The 24,893-nt window shown below is 41.3% G+C and overlaps 1 protein-coding gene across 1 annotated transcript in view; it reads left to right on the forward strand.

Annotated features, from left to right (window-relative positions):
• Nucleotides 1–24,893, forward strand: part of RELN (reelin) — a 451,858-nt gene that overhangs the window by 279,427 nt on the left and 147,538 nt on the right. Inside the window, exons 12-16 of the mRNA XM_084611658.1 lie at nucleotides 9,672–9,823; nucleotides 14,421–14,533; nucleotides 16,482–16,690; nucleotides 21,416–21,544; nucleotides 23,633–23,742. Of these exons, the coding sequence (XP_084467784.1) occupies nucleotides 9,672–9,823; nucleotides 14,421–14,533; nucleotides 16,482–16,690; nucleotides 21,416–21,544; nucleotides 23,633–23,742 (713 nt within the window). The remainder of the gene's footprint in view (nucleotides 1–9,671; nucleotides 9,824–14,420; nucleotides 14,534–16,481; nucleotides 16,691–21,415; nucleotides 21,545–23,632; nucleotides 23,743–24,893) is intronic.

The raw sequence follows: 24,893 nt of genomic DNA on the forward strand, positions 1-24,893 counted from the left end.
TAACAGGGAAGAATATGACCCATTAACTTCCTATTAGTTTTCTACTTCTAATGAAATTCTGTATTCAGAAAAGTGTTCATTTTCATAGGAAGTTTCATTAAGGGATTCATAATCTTTAATATACAGGATTTTAAGGCTTCTTTTATTATGTAATCAGTAAAAGTATTAAGTATCAATTTTGCAGTTCCTTGGGATAAGAAATTCCACACGTATCACTGAGGACATATTAACTGCATACTTTTCCCACAAATTACCTTGATTTACTGACACATTCTGAATATGTTCAAAACTAATTATTCAAGGTGGACTAAAAAGAGCTCTTACATATGCAATTTTCCATGGTTTACAAATGCAAAGTCCTAGATATATACTGTATAGAGTCTACTTAGTTAGGATTGCTATTTTATTGTGATGCCTCACAGGAAACCAATTTTGCTGAATGACAGTGAATGGTAATGACTGATGTTTAATGGGAACAGTATTAGTAAGAATTTTGCTTAATGGGGATTTTGCAGTGTTAAGGAGTTAATGATGTTTAACCAGGAATCAATTGAAAGTAAGTTACAAGTTCAGTCTTTTAATAAGTAAGCTGCCATACAAAGATTAAAAGAAAAAATAAAAACAAAATACAGGGAGTGTCGTGAGGTAGGTGTACCCCATCACGGGGTGTCTGGTCACAAGAGAGGGAAGAGGCTGTTCTGCAGCTGGCTAGGTCCTATGCGGAAGACCCTATTGTGGGACTTGGTATTATGGCCTAGTGGCTGGAGTCAGCAGAGCGGCCCTTCAGCTCAGGGCAGTGTGGCCTAATGGACAGAATCAATACCAAAGCCCCTTACAGTCAGGGTAGCATGGCCCAATGGCCAGAGTTGATAAAGTAACCCTCATTGTCAGTACAGGCTAGTCTAATGGCCAGAATCAACATACGAGCCCCCTACAATCAGGGTAGTATAGCCTAATGGCCTAACTCAGTACAAAAGTCCCTCACAGTCAGAGCAGTGAGGCCTAATGGCCAGAGGCAATAAAGTTGCACCACTCTGTGGGGTTGCATGGCCTATTGGGAAAGTAGGGTGCCACTCAGAGGGGTGTGGCACCCCAGGTAGGGGGACTTGGGCTCTTCCAGCTCCTCCGAGCCCCAGCCCAGAGCCCTGGCAGTGGCAGGATTACTCACCACCGAATCAGCGGGGATCCTTCCAAAAGACGCTGACTGGTTCTTTGGTTCACCCACCGGAGCAAAGGCGAAGTCCCATGGGCTGCTTCTTACCCTGTCTTCACCAGTGATGGGCCACTGTTCCCATGGGTCTCCAGAGTCTTCAGGCGGCGTAGCACCTGATAGCACAGCCTCCTCTCTGGGTTGGTCAGCCCACCTGAAATCTGTCCGGGGCTCAGCGGGCCTTGTTTCTGGGGTCCGGTCCTGTAGCAGCTCCCTGGAGAGAGCCTGCAGTCTGTATCCTCTCCCTTCAGCAGCCTGCCCAGACTGAGCTTAGCTGCTTCCCTTTATATCTTGCCTCCAGGCTGAGCATGCCCAGCAAAGGCAAAGGGGCATGGTTTCCTCAGTCTGCAAAGCACAGTTAACCCCTGCAAAGCCAGGGGGAGGTAGGTGCACCCCATCACACACCCTACCCCTCAAGATAGTACTCGGCAGGGGTCTTTCCCCACTGTCCTTCCCTCCCGCCTGGAAGAAAGAGTCCGTGTTAGCGTGGGCCCTACCTGGACGGTGCGACACACTGAAATCATAGGGTTGGAGGGCGAGGTACCATCTCATAATCCGTGCATTCCAATCCTTCATGGTGTTGATCCATCATAGGGGAGTGTGGTCTGTAACTAGCCAAAAGGGGCTCCCTAGCAGGTAGTACCTTAAGGTCTCTATTGCCCATTTTACCGCCAGCGCTTCCTTCTCGATGGAGTACTTGACCTCTCGAGGAAACAGCTTCCGGTTTAGGTACAGCACAGGGTGTTCTTCCCCATCTAGTTCCTGTGATAGCACGGCCCCTAGCCCCACTTCTGAGGCGTCCGTTTGTAAAATAAATGGTTTTGAGAAATCAGGGTGGAACAGGACTTGTTCCTGGTAAGTTGCTTTTTCAATCCTCTGCTCACCGGATATTTTGCAGCCAGGAGTTCTTTGTGAGGTCAGAGAGGGGGCGGCTATCGTGGCAAAGTCTGGCATGAACCGACTGCAGTAGCCGGCCAATCCCCGGAATTGCCTTACCTTCCTTTTTGTCGTAGGGGCGGGGTAATCCCTCAGGGCCTGTACCTTGTCCACCAGGGGACGGAGCTGGCCTGCCCCCACCCTATGCCCCAAGTAGGTCACTTCTTTCCACCCGAGGTGACACTTGGCAGGGTTTGCAGTGAGTCCTGCTTACTTCAGGGCTTGCAGCACTGCAGTGAGATGCTGTAGGTGTTCCTCCCAATTTGTGCTGTAGACCACAATATCGTTGATATAAGCAGTCACATGCTGCCTGTGTGGCTGAAATAGTTGGTCCATCAATCGCTGAAATGTTGCCGTGGCCCCATGTAACCCAAAGGGCATGTGATTAAATGGTATAGGCCAAATGGCGTAGGGAAGGCTGTCTTCTCCCTGGAAGTCGGGGTGAGCGGTATTTGCCAGTACCCCTTGGTCAAATCTAGTGTTGATAAAAACTTAGAACTACCCAGTCATTCCAGCAGTTCATCTATCCAGGGCATTGGATACGCATCAAAGCGAGAGATGGCATTGACTCCCATAAAGTCTATACAGAGCCTCACAGTCCCATCAGGCTTTGGGACTAGGACTGTGGGGCTTCTTCATTCACTTCCACTACCCCAGAGCTCGAGTTCCTTCTGGACCACTTCCCACATTTTCCGGGGAAATGGGCGATATTTGTTGTGAACCTTCTGTCCGGGAATGGTCTCTATGTGGTGGCTGGTAATACTCATCCATCCTGGACAGGAAGATAAAATGGAGGGGAAGTCTTGGACCAGCTGCTGTAGCCTCGCTTGTTGCTCTGGGCTTAAATCCTGCCCCATTGTGATTGGTGTTGGGTCAGGGAATCCCCTGGCTACTGGCCCCAATTCGGGCTCCGGGGGTTATGGGGTGATTAGCAGGTCTTCCTGGGCCTTCCAGGCCTTCAGGAAGTTTACATGGTATATCCAGATGTCCTTTCATCATCCAGAGAATCTAACCTCATAATCCACTGGTCCCACCTGTCAAACAATCTCGAATGGTCCTTGCCATTTGGCTAGCAGCTTAGATTCTGATGACAGCACTAGGAGCGAGACCCAATCCCCAGACTCGAAGGTCCATAGCTTGGCCCCCCTCTTGTACCAGAGTTCTTGGGTCTGTTGGGTCTGGATTAAATTTTCCCAGGTGAACTATCCAAGCTTCCGAAGGCATTCCCGCAGCTGCAGGATGTAAGGGACTGATCCCGGGACCCTCAAATCTTGTTCCTCCCAGGTCTCTCAGAGCACATATAGGATCCCTCTTGGCTGTCTCCCGTAAAGGACCTCAAACTATGAGAATCCTGTCGAGGCTTGGGGGACCTCATGCACCGCAAACAGCAGTGAGGGGACTAGTTTGTCCCAATGTCGTGGATTGTCATCCACAAACTTCCTGAGCATGGTCTTCAGGGTTCCGTTAAATTTTTCCACTAGGTCATCAGTCCGTGGATGGTATACTGATGTCTTGAGGGCACGTATGTTTAATAGACGACACAATTAAGCCATCAATTTGGAAGAGACATTTGTTCCACAGTCAGTCAATATTTCCCTGGGTATCCCGACCCTGGCAAAAATTTTCAGAAGCTCTGCAGCTATGGCAAGAGCTGTGATGGTCTGTAGCGGGACGGCCTCCAGGTAGCAGGTCACATATTTGACTACCACTAGAATATACTGGAACCTGGATGCACTCTTCTCCAAGGGTCCCACTAGGCTGATCCGTTCGAAGGGTACTCCCACTTCTGGGAGTGGAATCAGAGGCGCCTGCTGTACCTCCTTTGGGCCTGTGCACTGACATTCCGGGCACGAAGCACAGAAGTCCTGCACTTCCTGGTGTATACCAGGCCAGAAGAACCCCAGTGATACACGTTGCAGGGTCTTCTCTCGTCCCATGTGGCCAGCCCAGGGCACCACATGGGCCAATCATAACAGCTCTCAACGCAACCTCTTGGGAACCAGCAGTTGGCAGAATTCTTCTCCGGACTGCAGAACTTAGGTCACCCGATAGAGACGATCATTGTGGATCTCAAATGTGTAGTCCCTGGGGCCATCTTAGTCCAATGCCCACCTGGTCTCCCACCTCCAGAACTAGTTCCCAGGCTCGGCTCAAGGTCGGGTCTTCCCTCTGTTCCTGAAGGAAATCCCCATCTAGCTCCAGCCACTCTTGGCTGACTCGCTCCATTGTCTAGGGCGCTGTAGTGCGTGGTGTGAGGTTTCTAGTCTGGCTGGAGGGACCCTCCTCCAGCTCATCCTGCCACCCCTGGTGCAGGAACTCCTTCCTTATGGACCCTGACTTCTCCTGCTCCAAAGTCCAGTCCCCCAATGCTCACAGGATTTCGCTGAACCAAGGCCAATCATGTCCTAAGACCACCGTGTACACCGAAGTCAGAGCTAAGCCCGCCCAACACTCTTCCTTGTGTTGGCCTATCTCCAGGCATACCTTGGTGGTGGGATATGACTGCACTTTCCCATGGATGCACTGCATATATATTGGTGCCACCTCTAGATCTGGGGAGTCCACCAAGCTGGCCCAAACCAGCATCTGGCTCCAGCCTGAGTCAATGAGGGCCATCACATGGGTACCATCCACCTGCCCGGGCACCAGGAGTTTGGTCGGGGCCTTTTTCCGGGCCCGGCGGTCTGCTGTCCACACCTGACCATAGGCACAGTCCATAAACAGACAGTCCCACCAAAAGTGCTCCTCTTGTCTACACTCAGAGCCCTTTGGGAACTTGGGCCCTTGAGCTGTGTCCTGGAGTTCCCAACATGCCTGGAGAAGTTCCTTCACCCCACAGGTTTAAGTGTATGGCCCGGCTCCCACCGGTGATCCGTGGGGGCCTCGCTAAGCTGGGTTTACTGTGAGGTCTCCCCATTTCAGGTCTTGGTTGCCGAGCCTCAGGGTTCCGGCTTCACCCCGCCAGTCCTTCTGGTTTGGGGGGTTGATGTTCAGGTCCTTCAGTGGCCAGGTAATCCTCCATCAAAGAGACAGCTTCATTCAGGGCCATTGGATGATGGTGTTGTATCCACTCCTTTGCCCCTGTTGGGAGGATCTGTGTGAATTGTTCCAATGCTATGGGCACCGCCACCTGGGGCCCAGTTAAATTCTCCGGATTCAGCCATTTCCAGCAATAGTCCTGCAAGCATTGGGCCACAGCTCGTGGTCAAGCTCCTGGAGGCTACTGCTCTTTGCAGAACCACTTTGATAGGTCTCCAGGCTAATGCTGGTATGGTCTAATATGGCAGCTTTCACACGGGAGTAATCCCAGGCCTCATGAGGAACCAGGTGGCGGTAGGCAGTTTGCACCTGGCTGGTCAAATAGGGGGCCAGTAGGGTGGCCGAGCCTTCAGGAGGCCAACAGGCAGCTGTAGCAGCCTGTTCAAAAGTAACAAGGAATGCCTCGGGATCATCACCAGGCCCCATCTTGGTGAGGCGCATGGGTAGCCCCACCAGGGTATCCCCTGGCCCTACCCCTGCAGGGATGGGCCTTGACAGTACTGCCAACTGTAGCCATGTCACAACCTGTTGGACTAGGCATTCCTGGTTGGTCTGATGCTGGGCCGCCAACTCTTGCAGCAGCTACTGTTATTTCTCCTGATGCTGGGTCATATAGAGCTGGTGCTGACTGGCGATCTGCTGCATCAGCTGTGCCATAAAACAACCCTCACTGTCAGGGCAGGGTGACCTAATGGCCAGAGTCAGTACAAGAACCCCCTATAGTCAGGGTAGTGTGGCCTAATGGCCCAAGTCAGTACAAAAGCCCCTCACAGTCAGGGCAGTGAGGCCTAATGGCCAGAGGCAATAAAGTCACACCCCTCTGTGGGGTTGTATGGCCTATTGGCCCATTGGGAAAGTAGCACACCACTCAGGGTGGAGGGGTGGCACCACTCCTCCAAGCCCTAGCCCAGTGCCCTGGCAGTGGCGGGATTACTCACCACCGAGACAGTGGGGATCCTTCCAAACACGCTGACTGGTTCTCCTGTTCACCCACCGGAGCAAAGTCTAAGTTCCCTGGGCTGCTTCCTACCCTGTCTTCGCTGGCGATGGGCCACTGTTACCACAGGTCTCCGGGGTCTTCAGGCAGCATAGCTCCTGATGTTGTAGCCTCCTCTCTGGGTTGGTCAGGCCACCTGGAATCCATCTGGGGCTCGGCAGGCCTTGCTTCTGGGGTCGGGTTCTGTAGCAGCTCCCTGGAGAGAGCCTGCAGTCTGCATCCTCTCCCTTCAGAAGCCTGCCCAGACTGAGCTTGGCTGCTTCCCTTTATGGCTTGCCTCCAGGCTGAGCATGCCCAGCAGAGGCGAAGGGGTGTGGCTTCCTCAGCCTGCAATGCACAGTTAACCCCTGCAGAGCCAGAGCGGGGTAGATGCACCCCGTCACAGGGAGATATTTACTCCACCCTCTATAAAGCTCCTGGATTCATAGATTCCAAGCCCAGAAGGGACCACTTTGATAATCTAGTCCAACCTTCTGTTTAACACAAGCCATAGAACTTCCCCAAAAGAATTCCGAGATCATATCTTTTGGAAAGACATCCAATTTGATTTTAAAATTGCGAGTGATGGAGAATACACCATGACCCCTGGTAAATTGTTTCAGTGGTTAATTACCCACACTGTTAAAACTTTATGCCTTATTTCTAGTCTGAATTTGTTTAGCTTCTACTTCCAGCCATTGGGTTATTCTTTTTTCTGCTAGATTGAAGAGCCCATTATCAAATATTTGTTCCTCGTGTATGCACTTACAAATTGTGGTCATCACCCCTTGCCCTCCTTTTTTAAACTAAATAGATTGAGTGCCTTGACACTATCACTGTAAGGAATGTTTTCTAATCCTTTAATCACTTTCATGGCTTTTCTCTGAATGCTCTCCAGTTTATCAACATCCTTCTTAAATTGTGGACACCATAACTGGTTACAACTGACAAATACAATAGTAAAATAATATCTCTATTCCTACTCAAGATTCCCTTGTTTAGTCATCCAAGGATTGCATTAGATTGTGAAATCAAGCACTGAAAAATTGGGAAATGCCAGATTTACAGTTTCATGCAAAATTTTGGATGCACAAGGAGACATAATTAATCTGTGCAATCAACGAGGTAGAGATAGAGTTTTACTGTTGTCTTTAATGGGAGCAAAGTAAGGCCAATGCTCAGTACTTCTTCTCATTCACAAAGAATTGTTATCCAATTTCTCTTTTATAACACAGATTAGGGACTCAACCCTGCAACTAGATCCCTGTGAGCAGACTGTTGCAGAGCCCTATTTACTTCCCACACAGATCTACTTGCAGGATTGGGTCTTATGTTTCCATCTGACATAAAGTGTAAACATTTAGATTGATAAACCATCATACCATTTTTGCATATCATTTATCATTCATCAGTGAAAGAAGAATGACTATAGACTGATTTGGGGGATAAATGTATCCCAAAGTTACATTTAACAAAGATTTTCTAAATGTTTATAATATGATAATAGATGCAGTTTATCCGATTCCTTCTCTATTTATCATTACAGAGAGAATTTGGACTTATTTTTACAAAAATGCCAGAGTCATTTTACATTGTTAAACTTTCTACTTTTCATTTTGAATGTTCCCTAAAAGGAAGTTATCCCTAGAAACACCCATGATCTGCATCATTCATGACCCCATGTTGTTTTGTGGGTCAGTAAAGAGAGTGTTTTAATTGGGCTAAATGGAGCATATAAAAAGACCAATGAACCATTGTGAGATTTCTTTGTATAAATCAAAACAGGCTCAACTGATTAATTCTGCAATTGTCTTGGTTCCCAAAGACCCATCTTCAAAATTGGTAACTCTATATTTTATCATATCACGTATTATTTTTTTAAATGTCTGAACGACCAAAGTTCTTTCATCAGAATTAGATGTACATCAAACAAAAATGCTTTGCTACAGAATGTTTAAATTTATTGAAATGTAAACTAACCATACTTTTGCAGCCAAACAGATTAAATTCTTACAGAGTGATTTGTTCTTCAGATGACATATTTACGTTTGTACCATAAAAGCATTTCAATAAATGTTAATTTGGTAGATTTTCAAATATTACTTTGTAATCTACTATAAGATATAAAGTGGGATTTTCAAATGCACTCAGTATAGGCCTAACTCTGAGGCCATTGAAGTCAATGTTTGAACTACAATTGACTTAAGTGGTAGCAGCACTGAGCACTTAAAAAAAAATCACACCCATACATTTGGAAATAGTTTGAGGGGGTTAAAAAAAATATCAGATATAAACTTGATCAACAATTGTGGTGGGGGTTACTGACAATTGTTTATTACTGGAAAGAAACCAGTACTTAGAAATTAGAAAAGGAGACCTTAGGTAGTTGTTAGGTTCTGTTCACTCACTTCTCACTGCTAGAGCTGGGCAGGAAATAGTTTCCCCATCCTGTGAGTGTTTTTGAGATTCTGAATTATTTTGCCATCACAAATCACAATGAAAATTTTCACAAATCAATCATGCAAAGACCACTTCTGATAGGGCCAACCAAGCATTTCATTTTGATCATTTTCAAACATTCCATCTTATTTTGACCTTTTTTATGTTTAAAACTTTTTTTAGTATAAATTAACTAAAACTTTGAAATGAAAAGTCATTTCAAACTGAAAAATGAAAATTTTCATTTCTAAAATGTCAAAACAGGACTTTTTGACAATTTCTAAACTTATTTTTACCAAGCTATTTTTCAATCAGGAGATTTGGAAACCAACCCTTGCCTGTGAACAGTTTCAGTTTCAACAAACACCATTTTCTGATGAAAAAATGTTTCCTTGGAAAATTCCCGACCAACTATATTTACTGCCACTGGCTGGAAAAACAAAAACATGTTTTCTATTAAATGTGAGAAAAAGAAGAATCAAATTAAATTTTTTGAGAGGCATAGTATCTCTTTTTTCCTCTATTCAAGCACTGAATGAAAACTGTTACTCAAAAATGTTCAAATGCTACTCAAAAAGTTAAATAGAGGGTATCCCCTGTTATGGCCTACCTGTTCTGATTTCATAGTAGATAGGATCAATGCAGTATTCCTTTTAAAGTTTCAGAGATGTTTAAATGTCTTCTAAATTAGCCAAAATGAAAATACAACGGAGGTTGCATTTACATTACATGTTATTTATTTATATAACACCAAAGTATTGAGAAAGGGTAAAATTCGACAGCCAAAATAAATATCTCAACAACTTAAATAACTTTGTACAATTCTGCCAATTACTGTATTTTAAATAATATAATCTACAACTTTGCTGACATACATTAATTGTATGCTGTTTAAGTTGACTGAATTGAAGGAGCTGTTATTTTGTGATCACTAGCATGTTTGAACAAACTGCTTTTCTTTATACCACATGAGGTTTGAAGACGTTTTTCTTTACAAAAATAAACTGTTAGAAACATACAGGCTTACCCCTACCAGGTATTTGACTCTCAATACATTGTTGATGTATTTAGATGGGACATATCTGGAGCTGTCATTGGTACTGAATGTGGAACACTGGAGTCAGGTTCATCTATGGTATTCCTCAGAGATGGAGAGAGAAAACTATGTACTCCATATATGGACACTACAGGTTATGGGAACCTGAGATTTTACTTCAGCATGGGTGAGTATGTACTTTTAACATATTTGGGACACGCAAAACATATCAGACTAGAATTTGAAAAAAAATTTTGAAATCCTACAATCTGAACCAAAATACGCTAAATATCTTCTAAAGATGATAGCTTTGAGTCATTCCACCTCCACGCTGGTGTGGCTTCTTTGATTTCAGTAGATTAACACAGTGGAGAATCAGGCCCAATTTGTTCTGTCTGAAGTGGGAGTTGTCTCCAGGTGGGAGCTGTTGTGTTAATTTTAGAGAGAGAAAATGAGGCCATAGAGTCATAGGTGTTAACATAACCCAGTCACTGTCCAGCATTAAACAGTTTTAAACAAGATTCCTGGTTTGATATGCAGAGACCTCAGCCTGCTTAGTACCATAGCAAGCACACCATTAAAAATCCTTTTAATCTTTTATTAAAAATACAGAAAAGAAGGAAAAACAGTTAATGCAATTGAAATGTAAAATATTAAATAAGGCTTTCATTTTAACAACATCCCTTGTTCTCTTTTCCTGTAGCTGGAGAGAGCCTTTACCAGGAATAAAGCCCATTTTTGACAGTCTCTTAGGTGGCAATAACTGTCCTTCTGGAAAAAAGTGAAGTTAGTTGAGATAGGCTGAAGCTGTTGTTATTGCTGTGTTATTAAAGTCCAATCCCCTTTTCTAGAAGACAAAATAGGACAAACAAACATGAATGGGAAAGGAAAGAACAGCAAAGATAAAAACGCAACTTTTTCTGTCTCTGATGTTGACTTTCACTTACAGCCTCACTGCTGGAAAAATACAGGCCCAGCACATGGTCTTATCAGCCATTCTGAGACCTGGCAAATATACATTGGGCTGTTTAGGGCATTCCTTTAAGCTGCCTCTTTCTGGTCCCAGGCTTACAGCAGTGTTGCAAAATATACAATCCTGGCCAGCTGAGCCGGACTCTGCTTAGACAGAAGGCAAAAGAAGAGGAATAAGAAAGAGAAGAAATAAGGTGGGGAAGGAAAAGGACACATGAGGAATAGAGCTTCACATCCTAGATGGCATTTGGGATTCTACCAGAGCCAGTGGAGGTGACAATGTCATCTGGGTCTCTCTCTCTGGCTTAGTCTCGTCAGGACATTTCAAAGGGAACAGAATGAAAAAGACCCACGGTCCCAGGAAACATTGGGGGGCAGCCATAATTATGAATCTCCTACAGTCGCCATTTTTCTCACAAAGTCTGTTTCTTTAAGAAATCCCAAAAGGGAGTGATGGGTGGAATAGGCCATCCCCTCATTATTTTGTTCATCAATCTCACCTAACTTCTGACTTGCTGCATTTAATCCATTGATTTCTGGTTCCACATCTGCCTTGTTGCCACATATGGTCTCAACACAGTGCTTCAGTTATATTGGCAACACCTTTTTGTTTAGACTAACTCAGTCATTCTGTATTTCACTTTTAATAATTTTTACAAACAACCTTATGTAACAGTCTGGGTTGGACTTCTGTTACCTTTTTCACATCAAAGTGTGCAAACATTTGTTATTCCAGGTAACCTAACAATGTTACAAACATCCATCCACTTTTCCACAGTTAGGCTCACAGCTGAGGAAGGCCTTCTAGGCCTCAATTATTACAACAGATCATGTCTCTGTTAACTAACCCACAAAATGGTTTCTGCTCCTGAGCTACTAAGCCATCCCCAGATTCATGAATAGCAGCCACAATAATGTCTTCCCCGAGGGTGAAATTCAACCCCAGAGCACAAGGTCCACACAAGAACTCCACAATACTGAAATACTATATTAAATGTTTAAGTAGTGCTGAGGATTGTGTGCAAGCCTTTTGCAATGGGATGAATTTCACCCTGAATGGTTTTCTTGGGGGGCAATGGTAAACTAGCAAGAATAAAAGATGAAGTAAAAGCGAAAAGTTTCCTCTCCAAATAAGAAGGCTGCTGTCAGTACAACTGTATTAGGCATTCACTCTCACAAATCCAAATTTACACAAATGTTTGTTGGGTGGGGGGAAATCATCCAATATTTTGTTGTATTTTCCAGGAATTTAATGCGTACATGTATAAATAAAGGAAATTCCACATGAAATTTATTCTCTCAACACAACATTTGGTTTTTAGAAAATAGTGAAGAAAATAATGGGATGATAAAGGAGGAAGCATGGATTAAATTAGTGACCTTCCAAAGCCACCTTTTGAGTCAACAAGAAAAAAACCCTTAATTCATTGATTCGAAGTCCTGTTGTAGTTACTCTGAATTGTCACACATCTCCCCTGTGTTACATAATTTACCAATAAAGCACAGGAAAGGGAGGTTGCCTTATTTCCAGGTCTTCCAGGCATTACAACACCTGCAAGAGAAACAGGAAAGAAACTTTGTCAACCTTCTGAACTTACAGGAGAGGCTGTCAGCTCAGCAAGAGTGGTGGAGAAATTGGGTGATGGCATTGAAAACATAAGCTATGCCTGTTTGTAGCTAAATGCATAATAGTGTAAATATTCAGGTATACAAATAAAGCCTCACAGAAGCAAGTAGAGCTTTCATAGTACAATGTAAATCACAGCAAAGATGTAAGCCTTATAAGGCTTTTCAGAACACCCTTATAATTGGCCATCTTTGCTTGACAAAGCAATTGAAGTGTTTTATATCTGAAATCTTACACACTATTTGAAAGAGCTTCCTCATCCTGTTTTTTAAACCAACCTGCAATGTCAGCGTGATACAGGAAAGCATGAAACTTCCTTTTTTCAGTTACAGATACCTTGTTTTAATATTCGTTATCCAGGATACCAAATGGAGCTATGCCAATAAAATATACTACCATTAGCATCCATTGTTGTTTAAAGCCATTCTATCTCTATTGCAGCATTTAAAGAATATGTCCAGCCCAGATTTGCCTCCACAGCTGCTACTACATGAAAGCTTTACAAGTCTCTTGAGCTCTACAGATATGGAGACACTGCCCCAGCTGAAACCCTGTTCCTTTGCAGGGGGGAAAAACAAGTCACAAACTCTACCGTGTCCAGCTCCCTTTGAGCCCATGTTAATGACATTAGGGAATAGGGGCACACAAAGCAAGATGCACAGTGCATTTTCCCAAGCAAATTCTTGCCTGCCTGCCTGCCTGTTAGCCAGAGAGGAAGAAGATGAATAGATTCATGGAGTTTAAGACTAGAAGGGACCATTATATCATCTCATCTGACCTATATATCCCATGCCATTAAATTTCACTGTTCCCCTATATTCAGCCCAATAACTTGTGTTTGACTAAAGTATAACTCATGCTTAGCTAACTGTGCTTCCCAAAGTATCTAGGAAGTAACTATGGATAAATTGGGAAAGGGAGGAAGAAGGGGATGCGGCAACCTTTCCATGCCCAACTGAGGGTCCACTTCCTGAGGCAGAACTGCTTAGGACCTCACTGCCATAACAAGGCTTTGGGACACAGGACTAGCACCCTCTTCACATCCACGAATGCCAAGTATATTGGGAGAGCCAGCAATAAGGTTGCTATGTTAATACTAGTATTTTTAATGTATATAGCACCTTTCATTCAGAGATCTCAAAGCAACTAGCAAATTCTAATTAGTCCTGCCAACAATACTATGGATTATATAAACATTATTCCCATTATACAGATGGGCACAGGGAGTCTTGGTGAACTTGCCCAGAGTTACACACCAGGTCTGTGAAAGAGGAAAATAACACAGAAATCCTCCTGACTCCTAATCCCATTCTTAAACCACTACACCATGCTCCCTTCCATTGAGCAATGGGAGTTTGGCCGAGTAAAGATTGTCTCTCTTATTCCCTAATGAAAGTACTGTAAATCACAATTACAAATGGCATATCTTTTACTTCTCCACAATATTCACTAAGGGCTCTATTGTGCTAATATGTATCAGGAACAGTGTAGCACCACCCCAATCAGAACTCAGAGAGGCACCCATGAAGACAGTGCCTGGCATACACCTAGTTAGCCTTGTTAGCTAATGGAGTGAGGGGGAAGAGGTAGACACTATGGTCCCACAGGCTCCCTGAACTTCCCTCTGTTACCTTTGGAGAGGCTAACCCTGAACAGCCCTGCCACTGCCTGCTTGCAAGGACTATTCTTGTGCCCAGGGCCCAGTACAGTCTTGGTATATGTCCTCTGTGTTTGCACAGCACCAAACATGATGGAGCCCTGAACCTGACAGAGACCTTTGGCTCTAACCAGGATGTAAATACTAAATAATAACAATGTACCGATTTCTACCAGAAACAGGAAATCGAACACTGAAAAAAGCAGAACACTTCCATGTGAATAGGGTGTAAGATGCACAGATACAAACACCACTTGTTGCATAACATAGTTTTTATTAAAATTTATTTCAATAAACTGATAAAAATAGTTACTTAGGCTTTTCTGTCAAGGCATTGATCTTCAGCATGGCCTATCTGATCAAATGGTTCTTATACATTATTCCATTGGGCCTTGTGTTCTTTTGTTTCAGATCTTAGTTTAATAATAACTAGGTGTAATTGTTTTCATAATTATGGGAATTTAATGTGATTTACTTCTAAATAACATGTGCTTCAGTTATTTTGTTTCTCAAATATGTATTGTAAAGGGGGAACTTGTGATTCTGGAGAAGCCCATGAAAATGATGTCCTCCTCTATGCAAAGATAGAAGGAAGGAAAGAGCACATAGCTCTTGATACACTGACCTATGCTTCTTATAAGGTAGGTGTTATAGTCAAAGATAGACAGACGACCTACATTTTTAAGCCAATTTGACCATGCTGAGTATGGCATTCCGCTGGGGTAATTCAACAAGAGCTTTTCAAGCAACTAACATGTACAGATCACACTGTTAGAAAGCATCTGAGCATCAAAATTCTGCAATGCCCACTACTTAGCTCATTTAATGCCAGGATAATAGACTAAAAAGAAGGTAGCAGATAAAGAGGTTGGAAGCTTATAATTATTATAGCTATTTTTGAGCATGAGAGCATGCAGCAGTTAGACTGGGGGAATGGGAGTGTTAATAAAGGAGAGGTTTGTGGTGTCCGTGTGATCAGGTAAGCAGTCGGGTAGGCATGGTCAGTTTGTGAAGCTAGCACTGGGCAATAATTTTGCAGTCCTACTGTGACAGCGGATGTATCCTTTAAAAAGAGTGTGCTGTTTTTGTTGTCTCAGAAAATATGGGGCTTTCATACACAATTCCAAAGAGTTCTCTATTGTGAAAGGAACACCAGAAAAGTTCACCTGGGTTTTATCAAGCTTATACAACACCAGTCAAAATATGAGAAGTCTAGATGAAAGTTAAAATTAGAGCTGAACGAATAATGGATTTTTCGGTTGTCTGGCAATTGTGTGACCTTGCAGTCTCCTTTTTGATTGTTTAGCACAAGTAGACAGACTCCCTGGAATGATGACACAGGCATGAGCTCAATAAACAACAGACAATGTATTTATTACTAAAAAAGGATACAGAGACAGCTCCATTCCTGTCGCTGGAAAACACTTTTGCCTTCTCACCCAGACAGCAATATTCACTCCTCAATTTCTTCTCAGGATTGCTTCCTGAATCAGGGGTCCTTCCTGCTATGAAGAGCCATACCATTTAGGGGCTGTCTGTGGATGTGCTATACACAGAGCCCTAGCCAGCACGGTAACTGGTACAATATTTGTATTGTGCTGTCTAGAAGGAAGAAGAAAAGACAGGGGTTACATATATACATATGCACACAACATTGTTACAAACTAAACTACAGCATGTTTATACATTACATTACATAGAGAATATTGTATTAAAGGTATAGTCTACTTTAAAAACATTTCTACACTTTTATCACTTTCTTTTGTTAACACCTAAGATTACTATAATGGTAAAATTGAGAGAAAAAAATATTTCTTTTTTTCAGTCTGTTTACTTTATGTATTTGAAAGCACTTTGTGCTGAGTCCGTTTTGTTGTTTCACTGTAGTAAAGTTTCTCCTGTTTTTTGCATGGCAATAGGAAAGAACCTACTTTTAAAAAAAGGAAATTATTATTGTAAAAGAGTAGAAAATAATAGGGGGACTCAGAGGCAGGGGTAGTATCTACAACTACATCTGACATGCTTTTTTTCAAATGGACTACATTTACAGCTGAAAGTGTCCCTTTAATATATTAAAAAAGACTAGTCATATAGCTCCAGACACATGAGCTAAATTTCATCAAAAGAACATTTCCTTATATTTCAAATGTGATATCTGCTCCAAATTATTCCATTCTATTTAAACCAGCGGTGCACTTCCATTGCATTTGCTAATGTGAACTGGAAGAGTTGAGAGGCAATACCCGTTTCTAACGCACCATCACTGCTAAACAATCAAGCTTAATTAGTATTTTTCAGAACACAGAAGACATGGTCCCTTCAAGGTGTTTACAGTCAAATACCCTGATCATTGTAGGAGCTGAGCATCCCTGATTTCCAGGGTAGTGATGGCCATGCAGTGAGTTAAATGAATTTTTGTCTAGATTCTTTTGTAGGGAGAGGGTTAATTTAATAGTCAACATGAAAGAAGCAATGTGGATAATGGGCTAGTATTGTTTGGCCCCTTTGAAATTATTGCTGCTATTTTGTAAACAGTACTTTTCTGTGTAATTTTTTATATAAATCTAATTAATTTAATTTCTGTTGAAGGTTCCATCTTTGGCTTCTGTTGTCATTAGTCCGGAGCTGCAGACTCCTGCGACCAAGTTCTGTCTTAAGCAAAAGAATCATCAAGGGCATAACAAGAATGTCTGGGCTGTTGATTACTTCCATGTCCTGCCGGTACTCCCCAACACCATAACTCACATGATCCAGTTTTCCATTAATCTGGGCTGTGGAACTCATCAACCTGGTAACAGGTACAACAGGCTAGATTTATCTTGCAACTAACCTGCTTTCTTATACTTTTTATATTATAGCATCTCTAAAATGATTTGGGTATTTTTCCCAGAAAGAAAGAAGGCAATTAAAAACAACAAATGTAAACAGGTTTGAGGCTTGCATGCAGCATCTCACCTAGCACCAGTCCAGTCTTGTTCTCCTTGAAGCCAGCAGTTAATGGTTATTGACTTCAGGAGGAAGGACAACCATATGCTTAAGGCACTGGACTGGTTCTGAGGAGATGTGCGGTCACTTCCTGGCTCTGCAGTAGATACATTGTGTGACTATGGGCAAACCACTTAGGGCTTGATCCTGTACCAGTTGAAAGTCAATGGCAAAGCTGTCATTGATTTCACCAGTCACAGGGTGAGGGCTCAGTTTCTATTCTGTACAAAGGAGATATTATTGTCTCCCTACCTCACTGTTCAAATCATGCAGTTCTTATTCAGGTCATATTCTGACACAACTCCAGTGATATTAATATGACTTTTGCTGAACTAAGCATTAAGGACTACAGGATTTGGCTCTTCATGCTTTGTTGGGTGAAGATATTGGGTGCAGGCAAGAACCTTCTTGTATCTTATAAAAAGAAATGTCAGTACATCATGGATTTCTCAAGGGATCAAGGTGTGGAAAAGAATAGTTTTCAAAATAGTTTTCAAAATAGGCTTGCACACACTCCGTGCGGAAGAAGGAGCAATGATGTATGAGTGTGCTATTGGCAGCCCCGTTTACTAATCTTCCATAGATTATTGCTGCCAATAACATGAATAATCCACACCGGAATGGTGCAAAGGGTCCATTGTCAGATCAGAGCTGTGTGGGCATAAACATGAGGACCTCACATCTAGGCCCAACTCTAGAACATTCCCCTCCGGCTTTTCTTCTAGAGGGGCTGCAAAGAGGTTTCTCCATGGAATCAGGGGTGGAACTTGGATAGAGAAAGGAGGCCAACCACTGCTCCATGTTTCTACTGCTTTGGGTGGATTTTCTGGTGGTCATCTACATGCAATGACTGCTAGAATTTGTCCTGTCATATTTAATGGGTTATATTAGCAGTTGTAAGTATTTTAACCATATGTACCCAGCAATTTGAGAGCTAAATTTAAAATGATCCTTTAAAGGAAAGTTTTCTTTTAAAAATCATCATATTTATTATTACATCTGTATCACACATTTTCTAGTGGAATTTTTTTGTTGTGTTTTTTATATGTTTTCAGATTAATTTTCTTCCCACTCACATAGCATTTCTAAGACAGGAATGAGCTCCTTCACAATAAAAGAAACACTAGGTCTTCATAAGCCTGATTTGCATTTCACAAATAATTGGGAAGTGCAGATCTCCGGGCCTACAGTATTATTCATAATGTTTTTCATTACTGGGAATGCAAGAGAATATGTGATGTGAATACAGCCCTCCAAAGTATCAGTATAGGTAAATCTGAAATGAATTGGCTGAAACCTCATAAACCATTTTAATATATGTTTATAATATCATGGCAATAGATGTATGGTAAGACACTCTTTAAATAAAATCATATTCTCAGTAAATTATTCTGAAATAGAAAAGTCATAGCCCAGCAATGTGGTGTCAGGATGATGAACTGTGACTTTTTTAATCCTTCATTTGTATTATTTAAAATAGAGTGTTAGAAACAAGTTATGCTTAGTAAATTACTCTACGTGAATATTTCAATAAAGCAGCAAATCTCTAAAAAATGCTTTCTACATTACTTGTTGAAGGTTCACAGAATGTTAGAAATCTACACCCATTCTTGGAGTCATGTATTATAAACACTTTATTTTAAATAATAAACTGCAGTGAAATCATGCAAGGGTGGGGGGAACATTCTATCAGGAGCTTCATGGTTGCTGAAGTCCTCAATGAACATTTGTGGATATATTACAGGGAATGACACTGCATTGCCAGGAGATTGACTAGATCATCTAACACAGTGATACTGAGACTGAGGCTCGGGAGCCACAAGTGGCTCTTTAATGTGCCTCCTGCGGCTCTTCACAGCACATGATATTAAAACGCTGTGTGATTTAATTATAAACCAATCTAAGTTATTAACCAATCAGGATACTTTTCCTATGTTATTAGCCAATTGTAGAATACATGGTCAGTCGTTTTGCTGTGAGAATAACATATATATATATAGGTAAATGAAACAATGAATTCATACCACTGTGGCTCTTTTGGATAATGTAGATCTCTAATTTGGCTCCTGAACCACTGAGGTCTGAATATCACTGATCTAATGGGTCTTCTCCTTGTCTGATTTCCATCTGTGTGTATTCACTGGTACATTTCAGCTGCTATGTGCAGCTTTGGAGAGACATAGTTTATGGCTCTGTTGTGTCACTAGAGCAGCTCTAAACCTCTAGGGTGCTGACTCCAGGTGAGCATTACCTGCTCTGTCAGTCATGTGATACCAGTTGGGTAATGCTGTTCTCAGGGATGGCTGTAGTGACGCCTCTCCATCCAGCTGCTGTGTAGATAGACAGATGCACTGAGCAGTCCCCCCACTCCCTAATGCAAGACATTGGTTATTCCTTTTATGACTGGCATTCAGTCATTTGGGGAAAGACTCTATGACAGTTGGATCTGATAACTATCAGAGAGTGAAAAGAAAAAAGCATTAGGTGAATGACTAATATTGTCTCCCCTGTCTTCTAAATATATGCCTATCTGGTGATTGACAGTAGCAGAGGCCTTGCCCACACTGGATATTTTTAAAAAATAGAAAGAAGGAAAACCAGTCAGTCTATTCAACAGTGAGACAACCCACTGGAGTTAGTCCAACCCTAAGGCTACTGCCAATCATAGAATCATAGAATATCAGGGTTGGAAGGGACCTCAGGAGGTCATCTAGTCCAACCCCCTGCTCAAAGCAGGACCAATCCTCAACTAAATCATCCCAGCCAGGGCTTTGTCAAGCCTGACCTTAAAAACTTCTAAGGAAGGAGATTCCACCACCTCCCTAGGTAATCCATTCCAGTGTTTCACCACCCTCCTAGTGAAAAAGTTTTTCATAATATCCAACCTAAACCTCCCCCACGGCAACTTGAGACCATTACTCCTTGTTCTGTCATCTGCTACCACTGAGAACAGTCTAGATCCATCCACTTTGGAACCCTCTTTCAGGTAGTTGAAAGCAGCTATCAAATCCGCCCTCATTCTTCACTACTCCCATGAGCAGTGTAGCCTCAGGTGGAGATGGAGGGACAGATCAAAGACAAGAGGTTTCCTCAACAAGAGCACAGCTGAAATATCCCAATACCTGGGTGGGGGGGAACGATGAGGGGTGTTATCTCCCAGAGGTGTATGGAAACATTCTTTCCTCTGACAGGTTTGCCTGCTTTAGAGCTAGTATCCACAGCCTTATGCAGAATGCATGGATTGGAGAGTCCTGGATATTTTGAGCTATATAGGGTTTTATATAATTTCCAAGTCAAAGCACCTATTGTATGCCAAAAATATTTCAATAGTGCTGTGCTACATGCTTGGGCAGTCAATCACTTGACCTTTTAGTCCAGATAGCTCTGAGTGAAGGAAATATAAATAACATAACTCATTTGCTTTCTCAATCTAGTGACTCTCCCAAGGAAATAATTCATAAAATCTATTAGCAGTCAGATCAGTCAGACTCTCCTTCTTAATATTTTTCTTCAATACTGCACTCTGACTGGTTTTTACTAATAGGTAATACTTCTGGGGGAATTCTGCACAAAAAAATTAAAAATTCTGCACATAATATTTTAAAATTCTGCAAATTTTATTTGACAAAAATAACACTACATAATCATGCCAGTTTCAATTATTTTGGTAATTTATTTCAAAATACCTGTCAATGAGTATGTGTGTAGAAATATAGACACACAAAAATTCCCCCAGAAGTAGAGAGTTAAAGAAACCCCTCTGACAACCCAGTTCCTGTTTCTCTGCCTCTTCCCCCCACAAAAAACCAACCCATGGTCCCCCCAGCCAATACACCCAAACACCCTACCCTCCAGAGCTCAGCCACAGGGTCGCCCCCAGCCCAAACACACATCCCCTTCCCTTCAGAGCCCAGGGATCCAGAGAGAGAAACAGCCTGATGCTCGGTCACAGGCTTGTGTGAAGTTTCCTGTGCACCACCCTCTCCTTCCCTCAGGGCATGCTGGGAACTACAGCTGCCAGAAACCCTCTAGCTCCCTCCCCCTCCCCTCAGCAGTGTCTTCTATGTGCAAACTGTACTCTGCTAGGTCCAGTGGACCCTAATGGCAGCCAGCAGCACTGCAGCCCATTTCTGGGAGGGAAAGGAAATTCTGCACAAAAAACATTAATTTCTGCAAAATTCTGCATTGCACAGTGGTGCAGAATTCAACCAGGAATATTGTAAGAGTAACATCAATCCCATTTAAATACAACATAAAAATAAACGTGTAATGGCCAAATAAGGACTGCAATAATTGCTTTCACCTCTATCAGTTAAAGGAGTTCTTATATGGTTTATGTTTTGTTGTCTTTAAAATACTGAGCTTGCTTCATGTTTGCATTTACAGTGTTTTGTCCACAAAGGCATTTCATATTTCAACATCAGAGGTATCAATTATTTAGCAACCAATGAGTTTTAAAGCTTTTATATGTTGGTGCTACAAATGCTGATGTATTACATTTAGTCTGAGGTGAATACTCTGTTTGTTTGTGTTGTTAGTGTCTACTTGGAGTTTTCAACCAATCATGGCCGTTCCTGGTCCTTACTTCACACTGAGTGTTTGCCTGAGATATGTGCTGGGTCTCATCTTCCTCACAGCACCATCTATGCCTCTGAAAACTACAGTGGGTAAGAGAGTTCTGTGCAAAACTAGCAGAGATTCAAGACTACAAAAGGAAGTTAATCCTTTGTGACACTGGAAAGCAGTGAAGAAAGTGTCCCCATGCAACCTTTCATTTCTGATTAACTGGAGACAACAAGCAAAGGAACTGGTTTTTCTGGCTGCCCAGAAGTGAAAAGTTATGTACCTCAGATTGTTTTTGTTGTATAGCAATATTGCTAGAGGAAAAAATACATACAAACATACATACATACACACACAAAATGAGGCAAAATTTACTTGACTTTTTGTTTTGATTAATCTATTAAATTATAATAACAAAGGACTCTTCCACCTATGGCCATGTTTTACATGATCCTCATCTTTTAGTAATTTGGAATTATGACATTTGGAATACAATGGAATACCTCTGGATTTCACTAGCCAAAAATTGTGATTATAAATATTTTGTTGGGTAGAACAGCATATAGAGGTTCAGCAAGAAAAAAATAGCCATTGACTGGCAAAATGTGCTAATCATGCATTAATCTAACAGAAGAAAAATAAAGGGCCAGATCCTGTTCCCAATTAAGTATGCTTGATGCTACTCTGCCAGTGCAACGTGGACTTAAGTTACCATCTGTGGATTCCTCTTGCATAGGGCAATCCCATGATGGCACAGAGCTGACATAACTGCTGTATCCCATCTTCCTTGTAGCCCTCAGAATAGAGGACAAGTCAGAGGCATGACCGTGGAAGGGAACATAGTTGGAGTGCCTTGATGGCCATTACAATTGATCATAGTTTACAGCAGACATGAGATGCTCAGATAATTATAAGGATGACAGCCATACAACTGTCTAGACGGGTAGAAGTTGCACTAGTGGCCAGAGCCATCCGCTGCCTGCCCACCTCAGGATTTGGTGGCTGTAACAGTGGCAAATAGCAGCCTTTATCTCCTCTTCAGGTCCTGCTCCAAGAGGAGTTCAGCCAGATCCAAAGGCTTAACTCTATATGTAACTTTAGAGAGGTCCACTGTCAGGGAAAGGTTCATTATACTAAGCAGTTCAAGGGCAGTATTAACTTTGATCATTTGAATAGAAATGACAGCATATTTTTGTTTGTTTCATTTTAAATGCTTTAAATAACATAGGTAATGTATTAAATGTAATGTACTGAAATGCCATGGGCCAAATTCTTCTTTGGGCAGCTGTGGAGTGGGAAAGCGATTGGGGCAGTAGCCTGGGACTTGGAATTAGCGATTAAAGATTTTTAATCTATCAGAGAAAGATTAATCTTTAATCTATCAGATTAATTATTAATTAATGATAGATTAATTATTAATCTATTAATAATTAATAGATATTAGATAATTATCTAATATCTATTAATAATTAATAGATATTAGATAATTATCTAATATCTAATAGATATTAGATAATTAATATCTAATATTAGATATAATATATAATATATTATAATATAATAATATAATAATATTTTATATAATACATAATATATTAGATAATATCTAATAGATATTAGATAGTTAATAATTATTAATTTATAATAATTAATTATTAATCTATTAATAATTAATTTATTATTAATCTATTAATAATTATTATCATTATTATTTAATGATAGATTAAAGATTAATCTTTAATCTATCAGAGAAAGTTATGACACAATCCAATAAATGAAAGTTGAAGCTACACAATTTCAGACTAGAAATGAGGTATACATTTTCCATGGTGAAAGTAATTAACCACTGGACCAATTGACTAGAGTCATGGTGGATTCTCCATCAATGACAATTTTTAAATCAAGATGTTTTTCTAAAAAGAAGGAATTGTTTTGGGGAAGTTCTATGGTCTGTGTTATACAGGAGGTCAGACTAGATGATCACAGTGGTCCCATCTGGCCTTGGAACCTATGAATCATTTACAGCATATAAATCTGTAGTAACTGCATTTACTTGTGAAAGCAGTATTTAGGCCCATATAAGTATAAAGTTCTTAAAACTCATCAGTGTAAAATAAATGTCAGCAATGTATACTAATATTTAACAACTACCGTTTAAAAATGTGAGAATTTATGTGTGAAATGTATTTCAGGTGGAACCGAATAACTATTCCCCTTCCCAGTGCAGCATTAACCAGAAATACCAGGATTCGATGGAGACAAACAGGACCAATCCATGGAAATATGTGGGCAATTGATAATAGTTAGTATTCATACCTGTTATCATCATGTACCATTCAGGTACAATTTCCATACACAGTTCCCAATAGACACATATTTCCCAATGTCATAAGGCTGGGATTTGCAGATTGTTAAACATCCATTTTATGTGCACTTGATCACCAGTCTTTAATGAAGCTAGAGGGGAATTATATAATCTGAAAAGGCAGTGAAATCAGAAGATAAAATGAAGTATAGAGCTGCAGCAGGCAAAATGTAGATTATCTTTTTTTTTTAATTGAAAGCTTTCTAAAAGTAAAATATTCGTGATGAGGGGCTAATATAATATTTCTTCTGGCTGCTTAGATCCAGTTAACATAAGTAGGTACTACATTGTGCTATTAAGGATGTGTACTGAACTTCCCTAAGTAACAACTGCAACATCTGGGATATATTATACCTGCTAGACACAGAAGACTAATAAAGAAACCCTGCCACCAGCACATGGAAGACAGCTTTTGCATTGTGTACAGTATTTGATAGGGAGAAGTACCTTCGATGATAGTACGTTTCTCTATTTCCATTTTGGAGGCTTATTTTTACCTAAATTATTTTCTAATACCTATAAATCTTTTGGTTTAATTGTGCATTTATTTTGAAAAAGGCAAGGCAACAATAGGAGTCTTGCACTGAGTCACGCGGTATTAAATCTTACAGTCATGGAAAGGCAGGCTCAGTCAGGATAGGAATATTCAAAACACAAACAAGTACTTTGTGAATGCAAGATTTGTATATCCCTGGATTTATGCCTCATATATAACAATGACCATATATAAGGATGATACTGAGAGGGCCACAGCTAATTAAAAGAAATACATTCTGCTACAAACCAAGGTGCAGATATGTTTGTGGAGCACAGGAATTGTTCTGCTAGGTATGTAGGTAAAAATGCATTATATTATGAATGCATATTTTATAGTCTGAAACTTCTGGCTAAATTGTTGGGTGCCACAATTCCTAAGATGCTTTGACATGATATTAGGGAACAGCAAGATACAACACATTTTAATTTTAAGCAAGCTGTGCTCCCAATATCATTACATTTTAAGTTTTACAAAGAAGCCCTTTGACATTTTGAAAACAGAAAAGCCTTTAAAAACTGCCAGGATATTGAAATGTAAAAATAAAATATTG

The sequence above is a fragment of the Lepidochelys olivacea genome, assembly GCF_965140295.1.
Source record: "Lepidochelys olivacea isolate rLepOli2 genome assembly, chromosome: 1".
NCBI lineage: Eukaryota > Metazoa > Chordata > Testudines > Cheloniidae > Lepidochelys > Lepidochelys olivacea.